General features: G+C 36.3%; 2 protein-coding genes across 2 annotated transcripts in view; one reads left to right on the top strand and one right to left on the bottom strand.

The window, feature by feature from the left end:
• The window catches only part of LOC126814672 (protein FAM184A), a 103,218-nt gene that overhangs the window by 55,041 nt on the left and 28,065 nt on the right, over positions 1-20,112 (bottom strand). The window lies entirely within an intron of this gene.
• Positions 4,072-18,871, top strand: LOC126814683 (sex peptide receptor). Its single transcript, XM_050540001.2, has 3 exons — positions 4,072-4,368; positions 5,734-6,396; positions 15,674-18,871. The coding sequence occupies exons 2-3, from the start codon at positions 6,047-6,049 to the stop codon at positions 16,476-16,478; spliced, it is 1,155 nt and encodes a 384-aa protein (XP_050395958.1). The 5' UTR covers positions 4,072-4,368; positions 5,734-6,046; the 3' UTR covers positions 16,479-18,871.

The following is a 20,112-nucleotide window of genomic DNA, read 5'->3' as shown; positions in this document are numbered from 1 at the left end:
TTTAGCAGGGGAGCCACAGTGGCTAAGTGGGTAAGACTGGCTAGCTAGCCTGTAGGTTGCATGTTCGATCCCTGCATTGGCCGAGAAAGTCCATTATGATTTTCCGGCGTGGTTCCCCCTTGTCAGAGTGGTGCAGGACGGAGGGCCTGACAAGGACAGCTGTGTAGTTGTTCGGATAGGATGGAAAAAGAGGTCCCGTAAAAGATCCCTTGGCAGTTGGAATTCGATATAAGAGTAGGTCATAGTGCCGCTGCCCAGGCAAAGTTTCCCCCATAGCACACTGTATGGCGTATACATGTCTTCATTAGCCCAGTCGGAGCAGAACAGTAAGACATTAAACCCCATTTCATTTCATTTCATGTCTTTAGCGGTGTGAGGAAACTTGAAAACCATAATAAACTAGCATACATAACAGACATTCATACGTTCTCGCTCGTCAACAGGTTAGCGTGCCAATGTCTTACTCATTCATAGTCAGTGAGCCACCTTGGTTCCCCAGGAATATGACAGACATTTTTCGATCTCCAGAAAATTGGACACTTATTATCAAAATTAAATGGTCAGCTTTAAACTGGACACAAGTACAAATTAGATGATTTTCGGTTATTTGAAACCCTATTTAAACAAAGTTTTGATATTGAATGAATGTGAAAGAAATTAGTGCTAAATACACAAGATTGAATGATACCCAGATTACAGTGTTATGATCTCCAGTACTAGTGTTAGAAACCCCACCCCACCACACGTCCACAACAGAATGTCTTTTTATAACTGGTACTTTGGTGATAACTAAAAACAAACTCCACCTTCTTGAAGTGGTTTATTAGACTCGGAGTCCTCTACCTAAGTTGATAACGGTATTATAGAGGCGTAACCCCTGGTAACTGTAGACATAATAAGGCAGTAACGTTAATAATATAATTGTTAATGAGATAGATTGATCTATCTTGATTACTGTAAAAGATAGGGTGGGGTGGGTCGGGCAGATCAATCGGGGAAATAGAAATGGGGTTTAACATCCTACCATTCTGCTCCGACTGGGCTAATGAATACGGGCATACGCCATGCAGTGTGCTATGAGAAAAAATTTAGTCCTTATATCAAATTCCAACTGCCAAGGGATCTCTTACGTGCACATCAATGTGTACATTATGGGACCTTTGTTTTTCATCAAATCCGAACAACTAGACAGCTGTTATTCTTGTCAACGGCCCTCTGTCCTGTACAACTGCCAAGGGGATATCACGATGGAAAATCCTGATAAACTGATCAATTGGGGATTGACCTATTGATCATTTTTATTTAACTAATACGCTTTCACACTGGGGTCTGTATATCATATTAGACCAGGTGGCAAACCACTCAGCCATCATACAGTTGTTACAGACTTGATTGATCAAATGGGATCAGACTGGACCATGTGAAAGAGAGAAAATCTGACCTCCATTCCACACTGAGGAACCCGGTTCATGTTGGGATCAACATTAATTAACTTAATTAGCCCAGTTGGTACACAACAATAGGACAATAAACCCCATTTCGTTTAAACAAAACGTTTGGGTAAAATGCTCACAAATGCAAAATGTCCATCTTGATTCTAATTCTGGAACCTGGTCCAAAGCTTTAGACAGTATTCCTCCCACACATGGGTGTTAGATGGCCGAATGGTTAGCATGTGTGCATTGTATCGTAAGGCCTGTCATTGAGTCAACTGGCATAGTATGGATTCCCCGGTCGTATGTGACAAGGAGTAGGGTCACCTGTCCAACCTTAAGTAGGATTTCTCTGGGTCCGACGTTTTCCTCCCACTGCTAAAGACCCCTACATGCAAGCGAATTATTGAAATAAAATTGAACCATGTGTTAGTCCCAAAATGACCTAGTTTGTGTCGAGGGGACATTAAAACCCATTTCTCTTTCTCTCTCCTCCCACACTGTCAAACTAAACAAATTACACTAAAACTATGTACAGCTATAAAACCGGCCCTTGGAGCCTTTCTTTGATGGCACCGGTAGGAAATACTTTGATGGTTGTCACCCATTTATTAGTGATATATATACATCTAGTATATGTTTGTATTCTTATTTCAATACTCAACATCAAAATATCCTACAAGGTCAAAATGTGTTATTTCAATAGGTCATAGTACAAACATTACATGTCTCTATATATGAAGTTGAGGTCAGTTTATTTACTGGACAATATTCCCCATTACATACTGTCCGTCTTCATTAGTCTATTTGGTGCAGTCAGGTACGATATTGAATCCGATTTCATTTTATTTCATTCAATTTATATAAGATTTGTCAAAGATGGTGGGGGTGGCTTAAAATCCACTCAACACAAACTAGGTCATTTTAGGGTTAAGCATTAGGTACAATTTTATTTAGATAAATCGCTTGCGTGTAGGGGTCTTTAACAGTGGAAGGAAACCAGAGAAAGCTCACGCGGTTGGACAGGCGACACTACTCCTGGTCACGTACAAGTGTAGGATAGAAACTTAATGACAGACCTTATGATATAATATTCACACTCGAACCCCTTACTAGTTTAAGACGATCAAAAAAACAAGTGTTAAAAGGTTAAGACTGAACCATTGGTTTTAACAATAGTGTTGGATATGTAGAACTCATTCCATTTGGGATGATGAATGTTCCACTCTCTTTTCAGCACTGCATGTCATTATGACTATCTGACAAAATTTATATTTAAATTTAGTTATTACCAATACCAATATGTTCTCTTCTAGAAAAGCTCATTTGATTTCCCTCTTGGAATGACCAAATCCCCAGAGGTGTTTTCAGTAAATAAAATGAATGTAAATTGCATGTTCTAATATCGTTAATTTCAAATATTTATATTGATCCTTTATTTCTGTACTTTAGGTAAATTAAACAGATGTTTTATTAGCTCATGCATAAATACTTTAATTTCTGTTATTTCCATAATAAATTAAAACTCTGTGAATGATTTTAGCCAGCTGCAACATTGTGAAATGAAATGAAATGAGTTTTTATGTCCTACTCGTAAATGACCATTCAATTTGATGAAAGTTAGAGTATTTGTTACACTATGGCCGACTCTTATATGAATTCCAACTGCCAAGGGATCTTTTATGTGCACTCCAATGTGTACGCAGGACCTTGTTTTTTGTTCCATCCGAACCAACATTGTGAAAGAGAGAGATAGAGATGGGGTTTAACATCCACTTGACACAAATTAGGTCATTTCGATACTAACACATGGTTAATTTTTATTTCAATAATTCGCTTGCACATAGGTGGGAGAAAACCAGAGGACCCGGAGAAAACCCACGAGGTTGGACAGGTGACCCTACTCCTCAATATTGTGAAAGTTGGATCCCTAATAGGAATATCAGTCAAAAAAAGGGGATCAATTACGTTCAGTATTTCCAAAGACAAGTCAAATTAAAACTCTACCCTTCTATGCTACTCCGTATGTAAAACGAGGGAAGCCATCTTAATTTGCTATGAAACAGATTAAATCCTACTGCGATTATCTAATGTCGATAGTTAGATTTTTTCTTAATCAAATGTTAAATGACGATGAGAAGTTTGGTTTGATGTTTTCAGAAAAATGCAATTCACTCACCGTTACTTTAAATGCTTTATAAACACAACAAAATCTCAAACATATTCCCCCCTTCCCTCCCACCTCCCTGCACCCCCCCCCACTCCCTGCAAACCCTCCCAACTAAAATATAAATGCAAATCCTTCACATGTTCACCGATCCTTGTCCTAAATTCTAGCCGTGTACTGTATGCTCGTAATATTCATTCAAATAAAAAAGCTTCTTTTTTTCGGTCTACCATAAATATTTAAATCAAACAAGCTAATTCTTTTCCTTCCACAATCAATTCAATAGAAAAAAACTTAAATAGTCTCTTTTCTTGAAAATCAAAAAAAATAACCAAAAAAACCCCAGAACACCACTACAGATCCTTCTGTGGTGGGAGGTGCCTTATTCTAGTAATGACCAATCATTGTGTGCTATTGTCTTACTTAAATGCAATAAAATGAAATAAAGAGTTTAGTTGGCTGTAAGGAGGCTGTTTCTCTATATTATTATTATTAAGTCTAGAGTTATACCAGCTACCAGTAGTCTCAAGTTGGTATTACACACAGTGAGTCCAGTGTGAGAGATAGAGTAGTGTGTGGGCTTGGTTATCTAACACTGCATATAGAACAGCTAGTGTTTGTGAGCACCCTCAGTTAAACTGTAACAAGTGAATGAGTGTGTTGCTTCAAGATTATCTGCTATAGTTCATTACAGAAACTACTTGCAACAGTCACAGAATTAGCTGTTAGACAAACTTCACTGAGAGGATGGTGGAATAAATCTATCAGGTTAGTACAAATAAATTTAGATATTTAAGTTTTCAATATTACGAAATCAGATTTTATTTTTGATTGGTTTTATAAGATATCTTTTGTGGTTTGTCAGAGAATTTCACCAAAGGAAATATTATTCAAGTAGCATTTGTTTCGATATTTTCCAGAAAAAATTCTATTTAACTTGAATTTTCGTTCATGTCAAATCATTAAAAGAAATCAAGTGGAACAATATTGATCACTGACGGTGGAACAATCTTACTCACTAACAAGTGTTTGGTTAAAAAAAATTCCAGAAAATTTAATTATTTTTGATCTATCCACTTTACTTGAAATTTCATTCATTTCAAAGTTTAGTGGAATAATTTGAACCACTGACAAAAATTTGGTTAAACATTTTAAAAAATATTGTTATTCACCTTTCCACTTGACTTTCATTTCCTTCATTTCAAATCATTAAATAAAATTTAGTGAAATAAATTGAATCGCTGAAAAAAGTTGTGTTCTAAAACAATTTCCACAAATAAAACTTATTTAGCTTTCTACTTAACTTTAATTTTCCGTTTATTTCAAATCATTAAATGTAGTTCAGTGGAGTAATTTGAATCACTGAAAAAAGTTTAAATTTTTTTTTTTTTTTTTTTTGGTGAAAAGTAATTTTCGATGTCAGTACTTTTATATCAATGAAAGATTAGAAAATTGAGTAATAACGCGTTTTCGTCAAATCTTTTAAAGAGAGAGAGAGAGAAATGGGGTTTAATGTTAACTCAACACAAACTAGGTCATTTCGGGACTAACATATGGTTTAATTTTATTTCAATAACTTGCTTGCGCATAGGGGTCTTTAGCAGTGGGAGGAAACCAGAGGACCCAGAGAAAACCCACGAGGTTGGACAGGCGACCCTACTCCTTGTCACTTACAACCAAGGAATAAAAACCACGCCAGCTGACTCAATGACAGACTTTATGATACAGTGCGCACACGCTAACCATTTAGCCATCCAACCCTCCTCACATCTTTCAAGTGAAAAAGTGTGATTGTCTGAACCAAAAATAGACGACTGTTCTGTACACCTGTAATCATGCATCAAATTACGGGAGTTTATTTCGGTTGCTGCAGCCAACGCAAAATAGCGTACTGTTAGAAAATTTAACGATCAGATTCAGACAGAAACGGATGTTAAAATAACCGTACCAAAAAAATCATGCAATCAGTTTTCTAAAATAAGTTGAACAGTAAAAACATCCAGAGTTTCAGGAACCATTCGAAAACCTGATTAACAGATTTTAAAAGGAGCGTCAATAAATGGTTTGAGTCAGCCGTTATCTTCACTATGAAGTAATTAACTCTAAATAACACTACTTTGTTTGTACTTTCAGGATACAAAAACCCCAAACATAATAAAACAGGAGTGCCATCGGTAGGGTATTTAGACAGTAATCATTGGAACAAGTATTTCAGTTGTAGAAGATCTGTATACGATGACAGGTTGATTGAAGCACTGGGTTATTTCAAAGGTAGAATCGAAGGAATTCTGTTAATAACAAGCCAAAATAATTCTGATTAAAAGAGAACAGACACTGTTTATTTGTTGATGGAAACTTTTTGACTATTTTGGCATCTTGTAAATATCAACATCATTAACTTGGCATCCACCAGATACACGATATTTGACAACATCCAGTTTTCAAAATGGAAGCCAATTTTACTGATGAGCTGTTTGACGAGATGATGGAATCAAATATTACTTCCAGTAATTTGACAATACTTGGACAGCCAGACTACGTTCTCCACACGGAGCTTATATGTAACAGATATCTGATGCCGATTATATGTAGTATAGGAATTGTGGGAAACCTATTGAGTTTAGTTGTTCTAACGCGTCGTGAAATGGTGACAGCAACAAACTGTTTTCTCACTGGTCTTGGAGTGTCCGATCTGTGTCTGCTACTTGTTCAGATTCCTGCCTTTTTTGAGTTAAATAGTCAACTTAAACACTCACCAGAATTTCTAATAATATTTCGCCATTACGTTATATGCAGGTAAGAAAGATTTTATCATTTTTAATTTTGTGATTTAAAAAATACGATATAATTATAATAATGACATGAAATGAAATGGGGTTTAACGTCCTACTGTTCTACTCCAACTGGGCTAATGAAGACGGGCATATGCCATACAGTGTGCTATGTGGGAAATGTTGTACTATGGCCTACCCTTATATCGAATTCCTACTGCTGAGGGATCTTTTATGTGCACACCAATGTATACACAAGACCTCCATTTTTTGTCCCATCTGAATGACTAGACAGCTGACCTTGTCCAGCCCTCCATCCTGCTCTACTGACAAGGGGAAACCACGTCGGTAAATGCAGGTGAACTTTCTCGGCCAATGCAGGGATCAAACACGCGACCTCCAGGCTAGTGAGCCAGCGTCTTACCCACATAATTAAGATCAGGTCATTTCTGGGTATCCACAAATGACGGCCAGTCTTCAGAGATTATTTAAATGTCCCAGGGGTGAAAAGTGGGTAAAGGTTGGTAACTGTCTGGTTCTTGATTCGATCATAAATTCCTTGTCTTGACGATATTCAATTCAAATAATTTGACCAACTGAGAAATTGATTTGTCTGTATTTCAAACAAGTATTTGTGAAGAAATTCACCTTAAACAATACAATTCAAATAGTAAATTATTAAATGTACTTTTATAATTGCTCCTGTCTTTAGTCGTTCGGATGGGATGAAAAACCAAGTTCCCGTTTACACATTGGGGTTCACGTAAAAGTTCCCTTGGCAGTGGGAATTTGCTATGAGTAGGCGGTAGTGCTGCTGTCCAGGCAAAATTTCTTTCATAGCACACTGTATGGCATATGCCCGTCTTCATTAGCCCAGTCTGAGCAGAACAGTAGGACATTCAACCTCATTTCATTTCTTTACATTATGACTTTAAACCATATACTTATATTTCATTGAAAAATTGATCTTTTGAAATGAGAGAACGTCATACTCCATCTTTCATCGGAGTCAAGATAAAATTGTTGAGTTGGATGAAAGAAATATTTGGAATGATAATCTGTCTTACTGGAATATAACAACATATCACGTCCACAGATAAAACCTGTGTGTCTTTAACACACATAAAACCGTTAATTATAGAATTCTAAAAATAAAGACATTTGTAGGCGATGAAAAACACAAAAAAAACAGGACCTGGCAGTAGGCTTTAATTTAGTGTAGACGATTTTCATGAATTTTATGCCAAACAATTTCACATGTACAAGTCATAAAAAGGCTCAGTACTGATCTTATCACTAGATTTTAAAGGCAGATAATTTGCTCTGAAAGATTTATGAGCTGCATGGCGGCAATCCTGACAAATTGGTATCATGTAAAACAATGAAATCTGTCTTAGCCATGAATACCTAACAACCATCCTCAAACACAAGTATGTCTTGAAAGAAATGAATTGGAATTTAACATATTGTTGATATTTAATTACATCATGTCGTTTATATATCAACATACAGTTTGTTATTTCTATACCGTACAAATGAAATGAAATAGGGTTTAACGTCCTACTGTTCTGCTCCTAACCTGGGCTAATGAAGACGGGCATATGCCATACAGTGTCCTATGATGAGGGAAATTTTGCCCAGGCAGCGGCTCTACGGCCTACTCTTATATCGAATTCCAACTGCCAAAGGATCTTTTATGTATGTTTTGAGTCCCATCCGAAGGACTAGACAGCTTTCCTTGTCAGGTTCTCCGTCCTGCATCACTGACAAAGGGAAACCACGCCGGAAAATCGGGATGAACTTTCTCGGCCAATGCACTCTACACAAACTAGGTCATTTCGGGACTAACACATGGTTCAATTTTATTTTCATAATTCGCTTGCGCGTAGGGGTCTTTAGCAGTGGGAGGAAACCGGAGAAAACAAGGTTGGACAGGCGACCCTATTCCTTGTCACGTATAACCGGGGAATCGAAACCACGCCAGTTGACTCAATGACAGACTTTATGATACAGCACGCACGTGCTAACCATTCAGCCATCCAACCCCCCCCTTATATGGAACTCTTATTCCAACCGCCAGTGGATCTTTTACGACTTCGATTTTCATCCCATACGTTGTCCCTTGCCAGGCCCGCGGTCCTGCACCACTGACAAGGTGGAACCATGCCGGAAAATCCTTATAAACTTTTCGGCCAATGCAGGGATCGAACACGTGACCAACAGGTTCACGAACCAACGTTTTACCAATTGAGTCACTTTGGCTTCCTTTTAAACATAAGATTATGTCTCATTTACAATCGGAGATCACGTCTTTAAGTGGGTAAGACACTGGCTCGCTAGCCTGGAGGTCGGGTGTTCGATCCCTGCATTGGCCGAGAAAGTTCATCCTGATTTTCCGGCGTGATTCCCCCTTGTCAGTGATGCAGGACGGAGGGCCTGACAAGAACAGCGGTCTAGTCCTTCTGATGAGACGAAAAACCGAGGTCCCGTGTATACATTGGAATGCACGTAAAAGATCCCTTGGCAGTTGGAATTCGATATAAGAGTAGGCGATACTGCCGCTGCCCGGGCAAAATTTCCCTCATAGCACACTGTATGGCGTATGGCCGTCTTCATTAGCCCAGCATAGGAGCAGAACAGTAGGACGTTAAACCCTATTTCATTTCATTTCCTTTCTCATTTACAATCAGTTTTTAAAGATACATTATGTAAGATTTAGATAAAGAGCTGGCCATTCTTACTATAATAGTTTGAAAATGGATAATACAAAATGAATGTATTGAAAATTTCATTCAAATTTCTCCATTGCGAGTGAAGATATTTGCTTTTGAAGGTTTGACCAGATGTGTGCATTAAAGCGACAATTTCATATTTTTAAGTTATATTTTTAAAATGTATTAAAATAAAGCCTTAAAATAGATGGTATCTATAAACAGTCCTACCTTGTTAAAGAATAATCCTATTAATCCTATAATTCACTATATTGCCAGTTGAGAAATTGGCAAAAATATATTTTTCAACTTCAAATTCAAACGTTTGAAGATAGCTATTCCATGGGGGGGGGGGGGGGTAGAAAAACAAGGGAGGTAATTGTGTTATTATTTCTGGGGTGAATGGTTTTTAAGTGTGAGAATGATACCTATGATCGTATAATAGTGAGTTGACAACCCATTGAGCAAAAAACATACAAATAATTATGTTTTGACTTTCTTAGAAAATATGTAATTCTCGCTAAAATTGCAACCACCATACTGGTTGTTCGAAGCTTAGCCTTGTTTCATCATTTTGAAATTAAATCAAAATATGGCTGACCATCCGATGGCATCGAGAGTTAATTATGGTCTTGTCATGTTAATAAATGTGTAATTAACAGTTTATATAACATTTCAGGCCTTAAGAAAGACCTGCAATAGGCAGATTTAGCTTTTGCATAATGTATATTTTAATAATAATTTATTTAAACATACATTATGCAAGAGTTAAATCTTTCTATTGAAGGTCATTCTTTAGGCCTGAAATGTTATCTAAATTATTAATTAGACATTAATTAACCTATCCAGGCCATAATCAACTCTAGATGGCATTGCTAGCCTGCGATCTTAAGTGGATTGTGAGCTGATTTACTGCATAACTTTCCTTCCCGATTTAACGATTAAATGGATAATCGAGACTACGCATTTTATTGTACTGACTTTAGTAATGATGACCGAGGCTAGGCAGAACTATCAGTCGCTTAGTTCTCGGTTCATAGTGGACCAATCTGAATGAAATTTTCAGCAAATTACCTTTACATTATCTAGTTTTTAACTATTATAGTGAGAACTGTCAACTCGTTACCGAATCTCCCATAATCTATCTTTAACATTTGAAGTTAGATAAATGACCTGCAATAGGCAGATATAGCTCTTACATGTGACATAATACATCTTAAAATATCAGGGTATGTGTAGCTCTTTTATAAAATGGAATTAGAAATGCAATCTTTAAAACAACATCAAATTACTAGCTTTTTACACCATTCAATGTTTTCTGAGCTAAAAATGAATACTCTGAGTTTTTGTCAATTCCATCCATATTTCCTGTTTTTCCTACATTTGAATATTTATTTTACGTTAATTGAGCAAGTTGCTAGTGTTACCACAGAGATATGAAAACAGAAAATAGTCACGATCTTCGATTAGCTATGTTTTGCACATGCTCTATGAATATAATCTACTGCATCCCCTGAAATACAGATTCTACACATGTAATGAATAGAAATTTCTGACATTAATATTTCATGCGCGGCGTTGTCAACCAATTTGCCCTGGTTGTCTGTCCATCTTTCGTCCACAATTTACCAAGATTAATATATCATGGAAGGGTTTGTAAACCAATTAAATTTAAATGTGGTCCTTTGTCCACCATAACCTACGATTAATATATCATGGAAGGGTTTGTCAACCAATTAAATTTAAATGTGGTCCTTTGTCCACCATAACCTAAGATTAATATGGAAGGGTTTTAGTCAACCAATTAAATTTTAATGTGGTTCTTGTATATTGATTGTTATCTCCATTCATCCAAAATTCCAAAGATTCTCTCCTGTAGAAATGAAATGAAACAGGGGTTTAATGTCCTATTTCTCGGCAAAGTCTTCTTCAAATTATAGAGAGAGAGTGAGAGAGAGAAAGAGAGAAGTGGGGTTCAACATCCACTTGACATAAACTAGGTCATTTCGGGACTAACATATGGGTCTACTTTTTTTTTCATTAATCCCGCTCGTAGGGTATTTGACTTTAGCAGTGGGAGGACAATTGAGGACAGGTGACCCTACTCCTAGACACGTACAACCGGGGAATGTCAACCACGCCAGTTGACTCAATGACAGACCTTATGATGCAACCTGCATGCGTTGACCATTCAGCCACCCAACCCCCCTGTTCAAATTAAAACTGTAAAAGGTTCCTTAATGGGAATGCGAATGTGTACACAGTACCTCAGTTTTTGTTTTTTGTCCCATCCAAATGACTAGACATTGTTCCTTGCCAGGCCCTCTCCATCATGCACAACTGACAAGTGAAACCAAGCTGGAAAACCCTGAAGAACATTCTCGGCCAATATCTGGACTGATCAGGGAACCCTGTTAGCGAGTCAACGCCTTACTCACCGATTCACCATCTACAAACGGTCGTTATCTATCAAGAGAAGGGTAAAGCACACCCTGCCTCATACACAACAAACCCTAAAAACTTATAACTGGAGCAAAAATGACAAAAGAGGTTAAAGTATTAGTGCCTACATCCAAAGCATTCCAACAACATTTTTACTTTATAGCATCGTAGTTCAAACTCAGCTGGGCATGAATTAACTCCCCTTTGATGTTATAACTTTGTTACTAGAATCGTAGCAAAGCAATCAGACAGGTAATACTATTAGAGAATAACAGATGTTAGACTTTAGTGGATAGATTGTTTCATATTGGTGCGGGGGGGGGGGGGGGGGGTAATAACTAATAACCTATTTGATCTCTTTAAAGATAGTTTCCCGTATACAAACTGTGTGATTTGATAATATATTTAAACTAAAAACCTATAAAACTAATTAATCTATCAAAAATTGGCCTCAAATCACTCACAAAACTTTGTATTCGCGGAGGAGATACCTCAAGCTATAAATAAACTGTTGTTAGAAAACATGTCAGTTACCTCCCTTCATCGAGGGAGGATTCATTTTATCAGAATGTATTTTTCATTACTTACTGTCCATTACCATACATATTGAGGCCTAGCTAAATTCTTAATTATTTTCCTGTCAACTTCTTTTTCCGCGATTTAATTGCAGAGTCTTTTGTACGTTCACACCCACTCAATGTTCCTAAAATCGCCAAACCATTTAATCAAGAAATAATAACCACTTCCTCAGTCAAACTAGCATACAATAAGCTACAAGACAACAGTCGGGTTGCCAGTTAGAAATACCCTGACATTTTTGCCCAGTGCTTGCCCCATGGGTGCTTTTCGGGTAATCCAGTATTTTTTTTTTTTTAAGATTAGATGTCTATACTTTCCATACATACCAAATTTGCTATACTTTTATCGGAAATAACCACTCGATAAATACTTTCGAGACAATGTATCTTTAAAGATATCATAATAGCATCGCGAACAGAAACGAAACATCAAAAATATCCTTTACTTGTTCTGATTCCCCCAGCATCTATAAAATCCCTGAGGAAATAATTTTGACGTAAAATTCTTTGTATCGTTGTACAACAATAATATTACATTATTTAGTAGATTTTCTCCTGCAAGCATCTCTCATCAAAAAAACATATCAGGTCTGGTAATACACCGAGTAAACCTAATATTAACAAATTATCTTGTATGATGTCCTCTAGCTACAAGAGAGATGCCTGCCGAGCTGACTTTCTACTTTTACTGATAATATTAATACTTCTAATCAACTGGTAAATACAGCCCTCAATGATTCCACCTGATTCCACCAGCCAACAGCCACAGTAGGGGGGAAACAGCTGATAAATTTTACACACAAATTTTATTTAACACAAAAAATTCTTCATTATAAATAATCAAAATTTCTTCACTTGCAATCAGTGAAATGAAATGGGATTAAATATCCTAATTTTGTCCCTCAATGATGCTAATGAATATGACTTACAGTATGTTTTAAATTAAGTCTGGAAAATTCAAGCAACGAAACAGACAGAATAGGAGTGTAACGTCAACTCAACACAAACTTTCAATCACCCACAAGGAGTAGGGTTGCCTGTCCATTAGTCCTGAAATGACCTGGTTTATGTCGAGTGGACGTTAAACCCCATTGCTCTATCTCTTCTACCATTACAAATATTATAGAGAGAGAGAAAAATGGGGTTGAACGTCCACTCGACATAAACTAGGTCATTTCCAGACTAACATATGGATGGTTCAATTTTATTTCAATAATTCGCTTGCATGTAGGGGTCTTTAGCAGTGGGATGAAACTGGAGGACCTACAGAAAACACACCAGTTTGGACAGGTGACCCTACTGCTTGTCACGTACAACCGGGGAATTGAAACCCCGCCAGTTGACTAAATGACAGGCCTTATAAATATAATATGGCGTGCTCGTGCCAACCATTCGGCCATTCAACCGCCCGCAAACAAATGAACAATTATCTTATATTATTTTAATCATTTTTATAATGAATATAATGAAGTATGATAGAGATCCAATTTGAATTTAATTGCTAAAATTTCAGAGAATTCTAGACTGAAAATAACATTCATAAATAATCACTACAAAGAAATGTTTCATACAAGCAGAAAATAATTAGATATTTTTTCTCTACAATTTCCGACCACTTTGGAATAAAAATAACAATGTTTTTTTTTATCATTTTTATTATATATCATGAATATGATGACTACACAAGCAGTTCAAAGAAATGTTTCATCCACGCAAAAGATAATTTTTCTGTAAAATCATGACCAGTTCTTAACTGATCTTATATACATCCCAGAGATCAAAATAACAAACGTTTATTTTTTTATCTGTTTAATAATAATTATGAATATCATTACTAAAAAGAAACAATAATTTGATTTTTTTTCACGACAATTTCCGATAGTTCTGGACTGGTATTCTTCCCAGAGGAAGATGACGGATGATTAGATACAACTGGGGAGAGTTGATTTGATTACATCACGTTTGAGCAATCATGTTTTTATCAAATATCATTCATCTTTATAGTCTTTTCGTCGACTTTAATAGACATTGGCGCCAAATAAATAAAATTACATTGATTTTAGATTTTGTTGTCAAGGTACAAGAGATGTTTGTGTGGTAGTAATAATTATGTTTATTACATTAAAAGCCTGAATGCACCAGGCTTCCAGTGATCAATTTCCTTTCTTAAATTAAACAAAAACAAGAACTTTGAAGTTGTTCTTGGGGGTGTATAGCTCGTTACTGGAGAAGTATTCTGGTGAAGGCGGTCACTGTTCATTAAAAGTCCAATTCCAAATTCATTTCAATATTACTTTATATACAGTTTTAAAAATACATTATTTACAAATTATATACAAGGCATTCGATCTCCTTGTCTGTGTGTCTCTAATTTCATCTGCCCTCTTGTCTGTGTGTAGAGGTCTTTTAAAGTAACTAATTTGTATAAGGACAAAAGGACAATGATTTCAACAAATCAAATTAAAGATAAAAATACTGTAACACATCAAATGAAAAGAAGTTAAATAAATATATAAATTTCATTGGTTGAAAGTTTCATAGTGAAATATAATTTATAGGATCTAATAAGCTTTAAGCCATAAAGAATTAAAAAGCATTGACACTTGATTGGCATTGATCAGACTGCATTGTTAACTGTATAAATCTTTGCTCAAGGTTTCTCTTAATAAGCCTACTGGCATCCAAAGATTATAAAACAGTCAAAGCCAATCATGCTTTTAGGCAATTACTTTTTATAGACTTTAAATCAAAATATTAACACTAAAAGTAAAGAAAGACCAAATGATAACCTTACTATTAGCTATATTGTCTATATACTTTAAGAAATAAATTCTGTATATCCTTAAAATAAAATTTGAAAAAGAAGTAGAATTTCGTATCACTCTTTGGTGATAGTATTCTCTACAAAACATATGGACTTAAAATTAAAAGGTTTATTTATAGCATTCTACACAAAACATGGGCTTAAAAGTGTTCTCTACAAAACATGGGCTTAAACTGTTCTCTACAAAACAAGGGCTTAAAAGTGTTCCCTACAAAACAAGGGCTTAAAAGTGTTCTCTACAAAACATGGGCTTAAAAGTGTTCTCTACAAAACAAGGGCTTAAAAGTGTTCTCTACAAAACAAGGGCCTAAAAGTGTTCTCTACAAAACAAGGGCTTAAAAGTGTTATTTCCATAGTATCTCAACAAAACGTGGACTTAAAATTAAGAGTTAATTATAGCAATCTTGAGAAAACATGGACTAAAAAGTGTTATATCGATAGTATTCTAGACAAAACAAGTGTTTTTGATAGCAATATGACCAATTTACTAAAAGTATACATTCATCATTTTTATCCGCTCACATATATAAAAGTGGTTGTATATAGTTGTCTCCCCTGTATGTCTGTCTCTTCCACAATCTGTGCATCCCCAAGTCCTTGTTTGAAGCTTTGATATCATCTAATATTGTCAATAGTATTTTGTTTCACCTTGGCTAATTATATTATGTGTCTGTCTCTTCCACAGTCTGTACATCCAATGGTAGTTTTGTTTTGTATCGACTAATTATATTTTCTGTTTATTTCCAGGTATGTTTTCACCAACATATTTATAACGTGTACCTGCTGGATCACAGTAGCTGTTACCGTTGAGCGATGTATCTCGCTCTGTTTCTTGATGCATGCCAGGATGACCTGCACCATCCCCCGAGCCAAGCAAGCCATCGTAGTTATCTACGTGGCATCGTTTATCTTCCACTTTTCCAAGTTCTTCGAGTACACGCCTAATATGGACGTGACCTCTCCGCGGAATGTGAATTATACGAGTCTAGTTCTGAATAAGGCATATGAGACTTACGTACATATCAGCACCATAATGTTGGCGGCCATTATTCCTGTATTTCTGCTCATCATCTTTAACAGCTTTTTGATCTTCTTCCTGTCGACACACCGTCGTCGTATGGCCAGAAGATCGTACAACACATCGTCCATGTCCAGCGTTGATATGATGCACATCAGTTTAATTGTGGTTACCATGGTACTAGTATTCATCATCTGTCATTCGATTGGTGTTTTTCTTGCCATGACCATCGCGATAAATGGTCGGCCGGCGGTGTTCGCGAATCCGTTATTCGTGAGTTTTAAATACATAAACAATCTTCTTGTGATGTTCAATTCCAGCATCAACTTCCTCTTGTATTGCGCCATCAGCAAAAAATTCCGCACAACCTTCATGACTGTTTTTTTAGGTAAACTCTTGGGAAAAAAAACTTCGTGGTCCTATAAGTCTTCGGTAACAGAGCAAAGTTTGAGTACAAAAATACCGGTCACGAATTTTGTTTCCCAATCGACGTCAAGTAGCTCAAATAAAAGTGGTGATCATTCGCAGATGTAGAAGAAACGCAAATCTAAGGTGACTTCCGCTTTATTAGCAATAAATTCACCAGTGATCACAATGGTGCCTTGAGGAATTAAGTTTGCACAGATTTTTCTTGCGTTTGTCGGCAAATAGAGATCATAAATAGACAATCAGTGTTAGCAAAGGAAATGACGTTTTGGAGGACTTCTACTTTCAGTTAGCAAACAACAGAAACAGAAGTAATGTCATGTCAAGGCCTAGTGTCATGTCAAGGCCTATAGTCAGAGATATACATTATTGAAGAGCAAACAATGACACAGTATGAAATGAAGGCATTGATATACAACATGTATATCCTGGGTTTGAAACAAATTTTTGTCCTTCGAAAATGACCACCATAAATGCAGAAGGACCACCACAGTGTGTTTAGGTCCTACTAACCATTCAAGCAAAACAAACAGTACTGATAAATTTTGTTCTCCACATGAATTTTATCTCTTTTCTGGATGTACACTACATTCAATAAATGATTAATATTTCTTTTGCCATTCAATTTCTCATTTGAAAGACCTGCGTGTTACTGGAAGGACCGATGTATGCCTCAAGTCGTAACTTGACTTTAGACTGATATAAACTGTTGTCAAGTTTAATAAATGTGTGGAAGTTTTACAAAGTAAATAATGTTTTGACAAGGCACGACATAAGGAAACACCTGCCACATCTTTCATTATAACAGACATCAGTCACTGTTTGTCGACATAATTTGCATAATTACGATATGATACGAACATGCGAGCGAACTTTTTACCTGACCAAGAAAGGGAACAAAGATTAATTTTTATACTCAAATTTTTTACTCTATTTTGATGAAGGAAGATTTTTTTTTTTTAGCTTTAATTCACTATTATTATATTATATGTGTTATTACAGAGTTTTTCTGTAATTTGTAGGATGAGTCTATTTTAAGGCTACTTGGGAAAGATGGCCGGTTAAAGAGGTGAGAAATTCCCAGAGACCAAGTTCCACAACATAAGGGATGATAGGAGTAGGGGCTGGGGGAAGGTAACACAAAATCCAAACTTTATCCAGAATTCCCAATAGATGAATTCTCTGTCTGGAAACGTCCTACCCAACCGGCCTGATCCCCCTCAACCAGCCTGAGAATAGACTCTCTATGTTATATAATTTGGTCTGTACACATGTATATGTATATCTACTGTAATATTTAGAAGAATTTATTATAATATATAGGGCTATATATACTATATAATAATATAGCTTATGTATTAATTATACACAATATCATATACCCAATGTACAGAACGCACCTGGCTGCTTCCGTCATGAATTGTAATTATAGGTATAACACCTGACATGTAGTGTTCATAATAGCTTTAAGCACATCTGTAGGACTAGAAGCAGCTTCATTAAATCGGAGAAACATTTTAAATAAAGTGTTTCTTAATTATACAACTGCAATGAAAATTATGTAAGCTTTTTTATCTGGCTTTGATTGTTAAAGAGACAGTGATAGTGATTAGCTAATCATGTTATACAGCAACATGTTATTATAAAGAGCTCTTACCCACAAGCCTGTAAATAAAGCACCTATCACAGATATTGTCCGACACAATCCACACTTTGTCAAGTACAAAGTCCTACTAGATTGGTCTTTTTTTTCCAAAATTTTGTTCGATATCTTTAATGTTTTGGCATACAATTCAAAATATTTTAAGCAACTATGATACTGTTTTTAATGAGTAGAAAAATTAAAACGGTAGACCTAATTGGATGTTCATTAACACAGAAAATAAAATAACAGTTCTGTTTAAGAAGCATTTAGTAAATAAAATTAAAATAATCACAAGACAATTACTGTATTTTAATTTGAGCTATGTTTCTACAATGATTCGTTTGTTGTTTTCATGCACGGTAGAACATAGCTCTGAATATTGTAAGAGCTTTGTTAATTATACTGTTTAAACAGCATTTAATAATTAAACACATTCAAATAATTACAGCAGGTCTATTTGAGACAATTACTGGATTTAAACAAAGCTACGTCCAAGAGAATCAAGGGGAGTTGGGATCAGTCTACCTGGCTCGTTACCTGTGGCTTGCAGTTGTAGTTTCGATCCTTGATGTGAGCATATGTGGCTTGGAGATACGGGCGCCTTCTCTACCTTGTAAGTTTAACCTGGTCGCCTTCCACAGGAAAGAACCCTGAGGTTTTGCTATTTATAAAAAATATGAGCCCTTCGACTGTGATACCACCCTCAAGAGAAGTTAGTAATTGTCTACTTAGGACTGTTGTTTATATTATTTGAAATCACCCTAGTATTTTTGTTTCGTCAGCCTGTTAGTTTATCTGAAGTCACTATTATTTGTCAGATATTTAATTTATGGCAATAAAAATTATTTTGTTGGTAGTTCAGATATCATTATTCAGCAGATATATATATTTCAGAGAGAGAGAGAAAGAGAGAGAGAGAGAGAGAGATGGGGTTGAACATCCACTTGACACAAAATAGGCAATTGCGGGACTAACATATGGTTTAATTTTATTACAATAATTTGCTTGCACACAGGGGTCTTTAGCAGTGGGAGGAAACTGGAGAACCCGGTGAAACCCACGAGGTTGGAGAAATGGGGTTTAACTTCCACCCAACACAACCTAGGTCATTTCTGGACTAACATATGGTTCAATTTTATTTCAATAATTCGCTTGTGCGTAGGTCTCTGGTAGAAGGAGAAAACCGGAGCACCTGGAGAAAAGATACAAGGTTGGACCGGCGACCCTACTTCTTGTCACGTACATGTGGGGTATGACCTGTTAAACCATTCGGACACCCAAGACTTTCTGCAAACCGCTATATAAAACTTTTTCAGACATCTACAAACTTTCAGTTTCCATGAAGAGAGAGAGAGAGAGAGAAATGGGGTTTAACGTCCACTCGACACAAACTAGGTCATTTCGGGACTAACATATGGTTCAATTGTATTTCCATAATTCACTTGCCCGTAGGGGTCTTTAGCAGTGGGAGGAAACCAGAGGACCCAGAGAAAACCCACGAGGTTGGACAGGCGACCCTACTCCTTGTCACGTACAACCGAGGATTCGAAACCACACCAGTTGACTCAATGACAGACTTTATGATACAGAACGCATGTGCTAACCATTCAGCCATCTAACCCCCCCCAGTTTCCATGAAGGGTTTGTCATAAGTCTCCAAATTCCATGCTCTGTGAGTGCCTTGTGTGATATTCCCAATGTCTCAACTTTTCCCCATTGAACTACGTAAATGCTTCAGTAAACAGGAACGTTTTAAGCTGAGATTTAAATGCATCTAGGGAGTCAGTGGGTTCTAATGTTATAAGGCATTGAATTCCATAAGAGATCGAGGAGCAGAGAACGAGAAAGATCATTTTGCTCTTTCAAGAATGTGTCTCTAGACCTGGAAGAGGTGGCGGAGTAGGAATTATACACAAACCAGAATACACTGTACCTGTATTACACACACACAAATTTGGATCATTTGAGCACATCGAAAACTACTGTGCAATCTAAAAGCTTAACTTATCGCATCATTGTAATCTACCGACCACCGATAAGCAGCAAGTTTGTGAAGAAAACTTGTCATTTGTCATTTAATTTTTATGTTCATAATCC

This window comes from Patella vulgata, chromosome 3 (genome assembly GCF_932274485.2).
Source record: "Patella vulgata chromosome 3, xgPatVulg1.2, whole genome shotgun sequence".
In the NCBI taxonomy this organism is placed as follows: Eukaryota; Metazoa; Mollusca; class Gastropoda; family Patellidae; genus Patella; species Patella vulgata.
The sequence above is the reverse complement of the archived record's forward strand: the minus strand, read 5'-3'. Positions and strand labels throughout refer to the sequence as shown.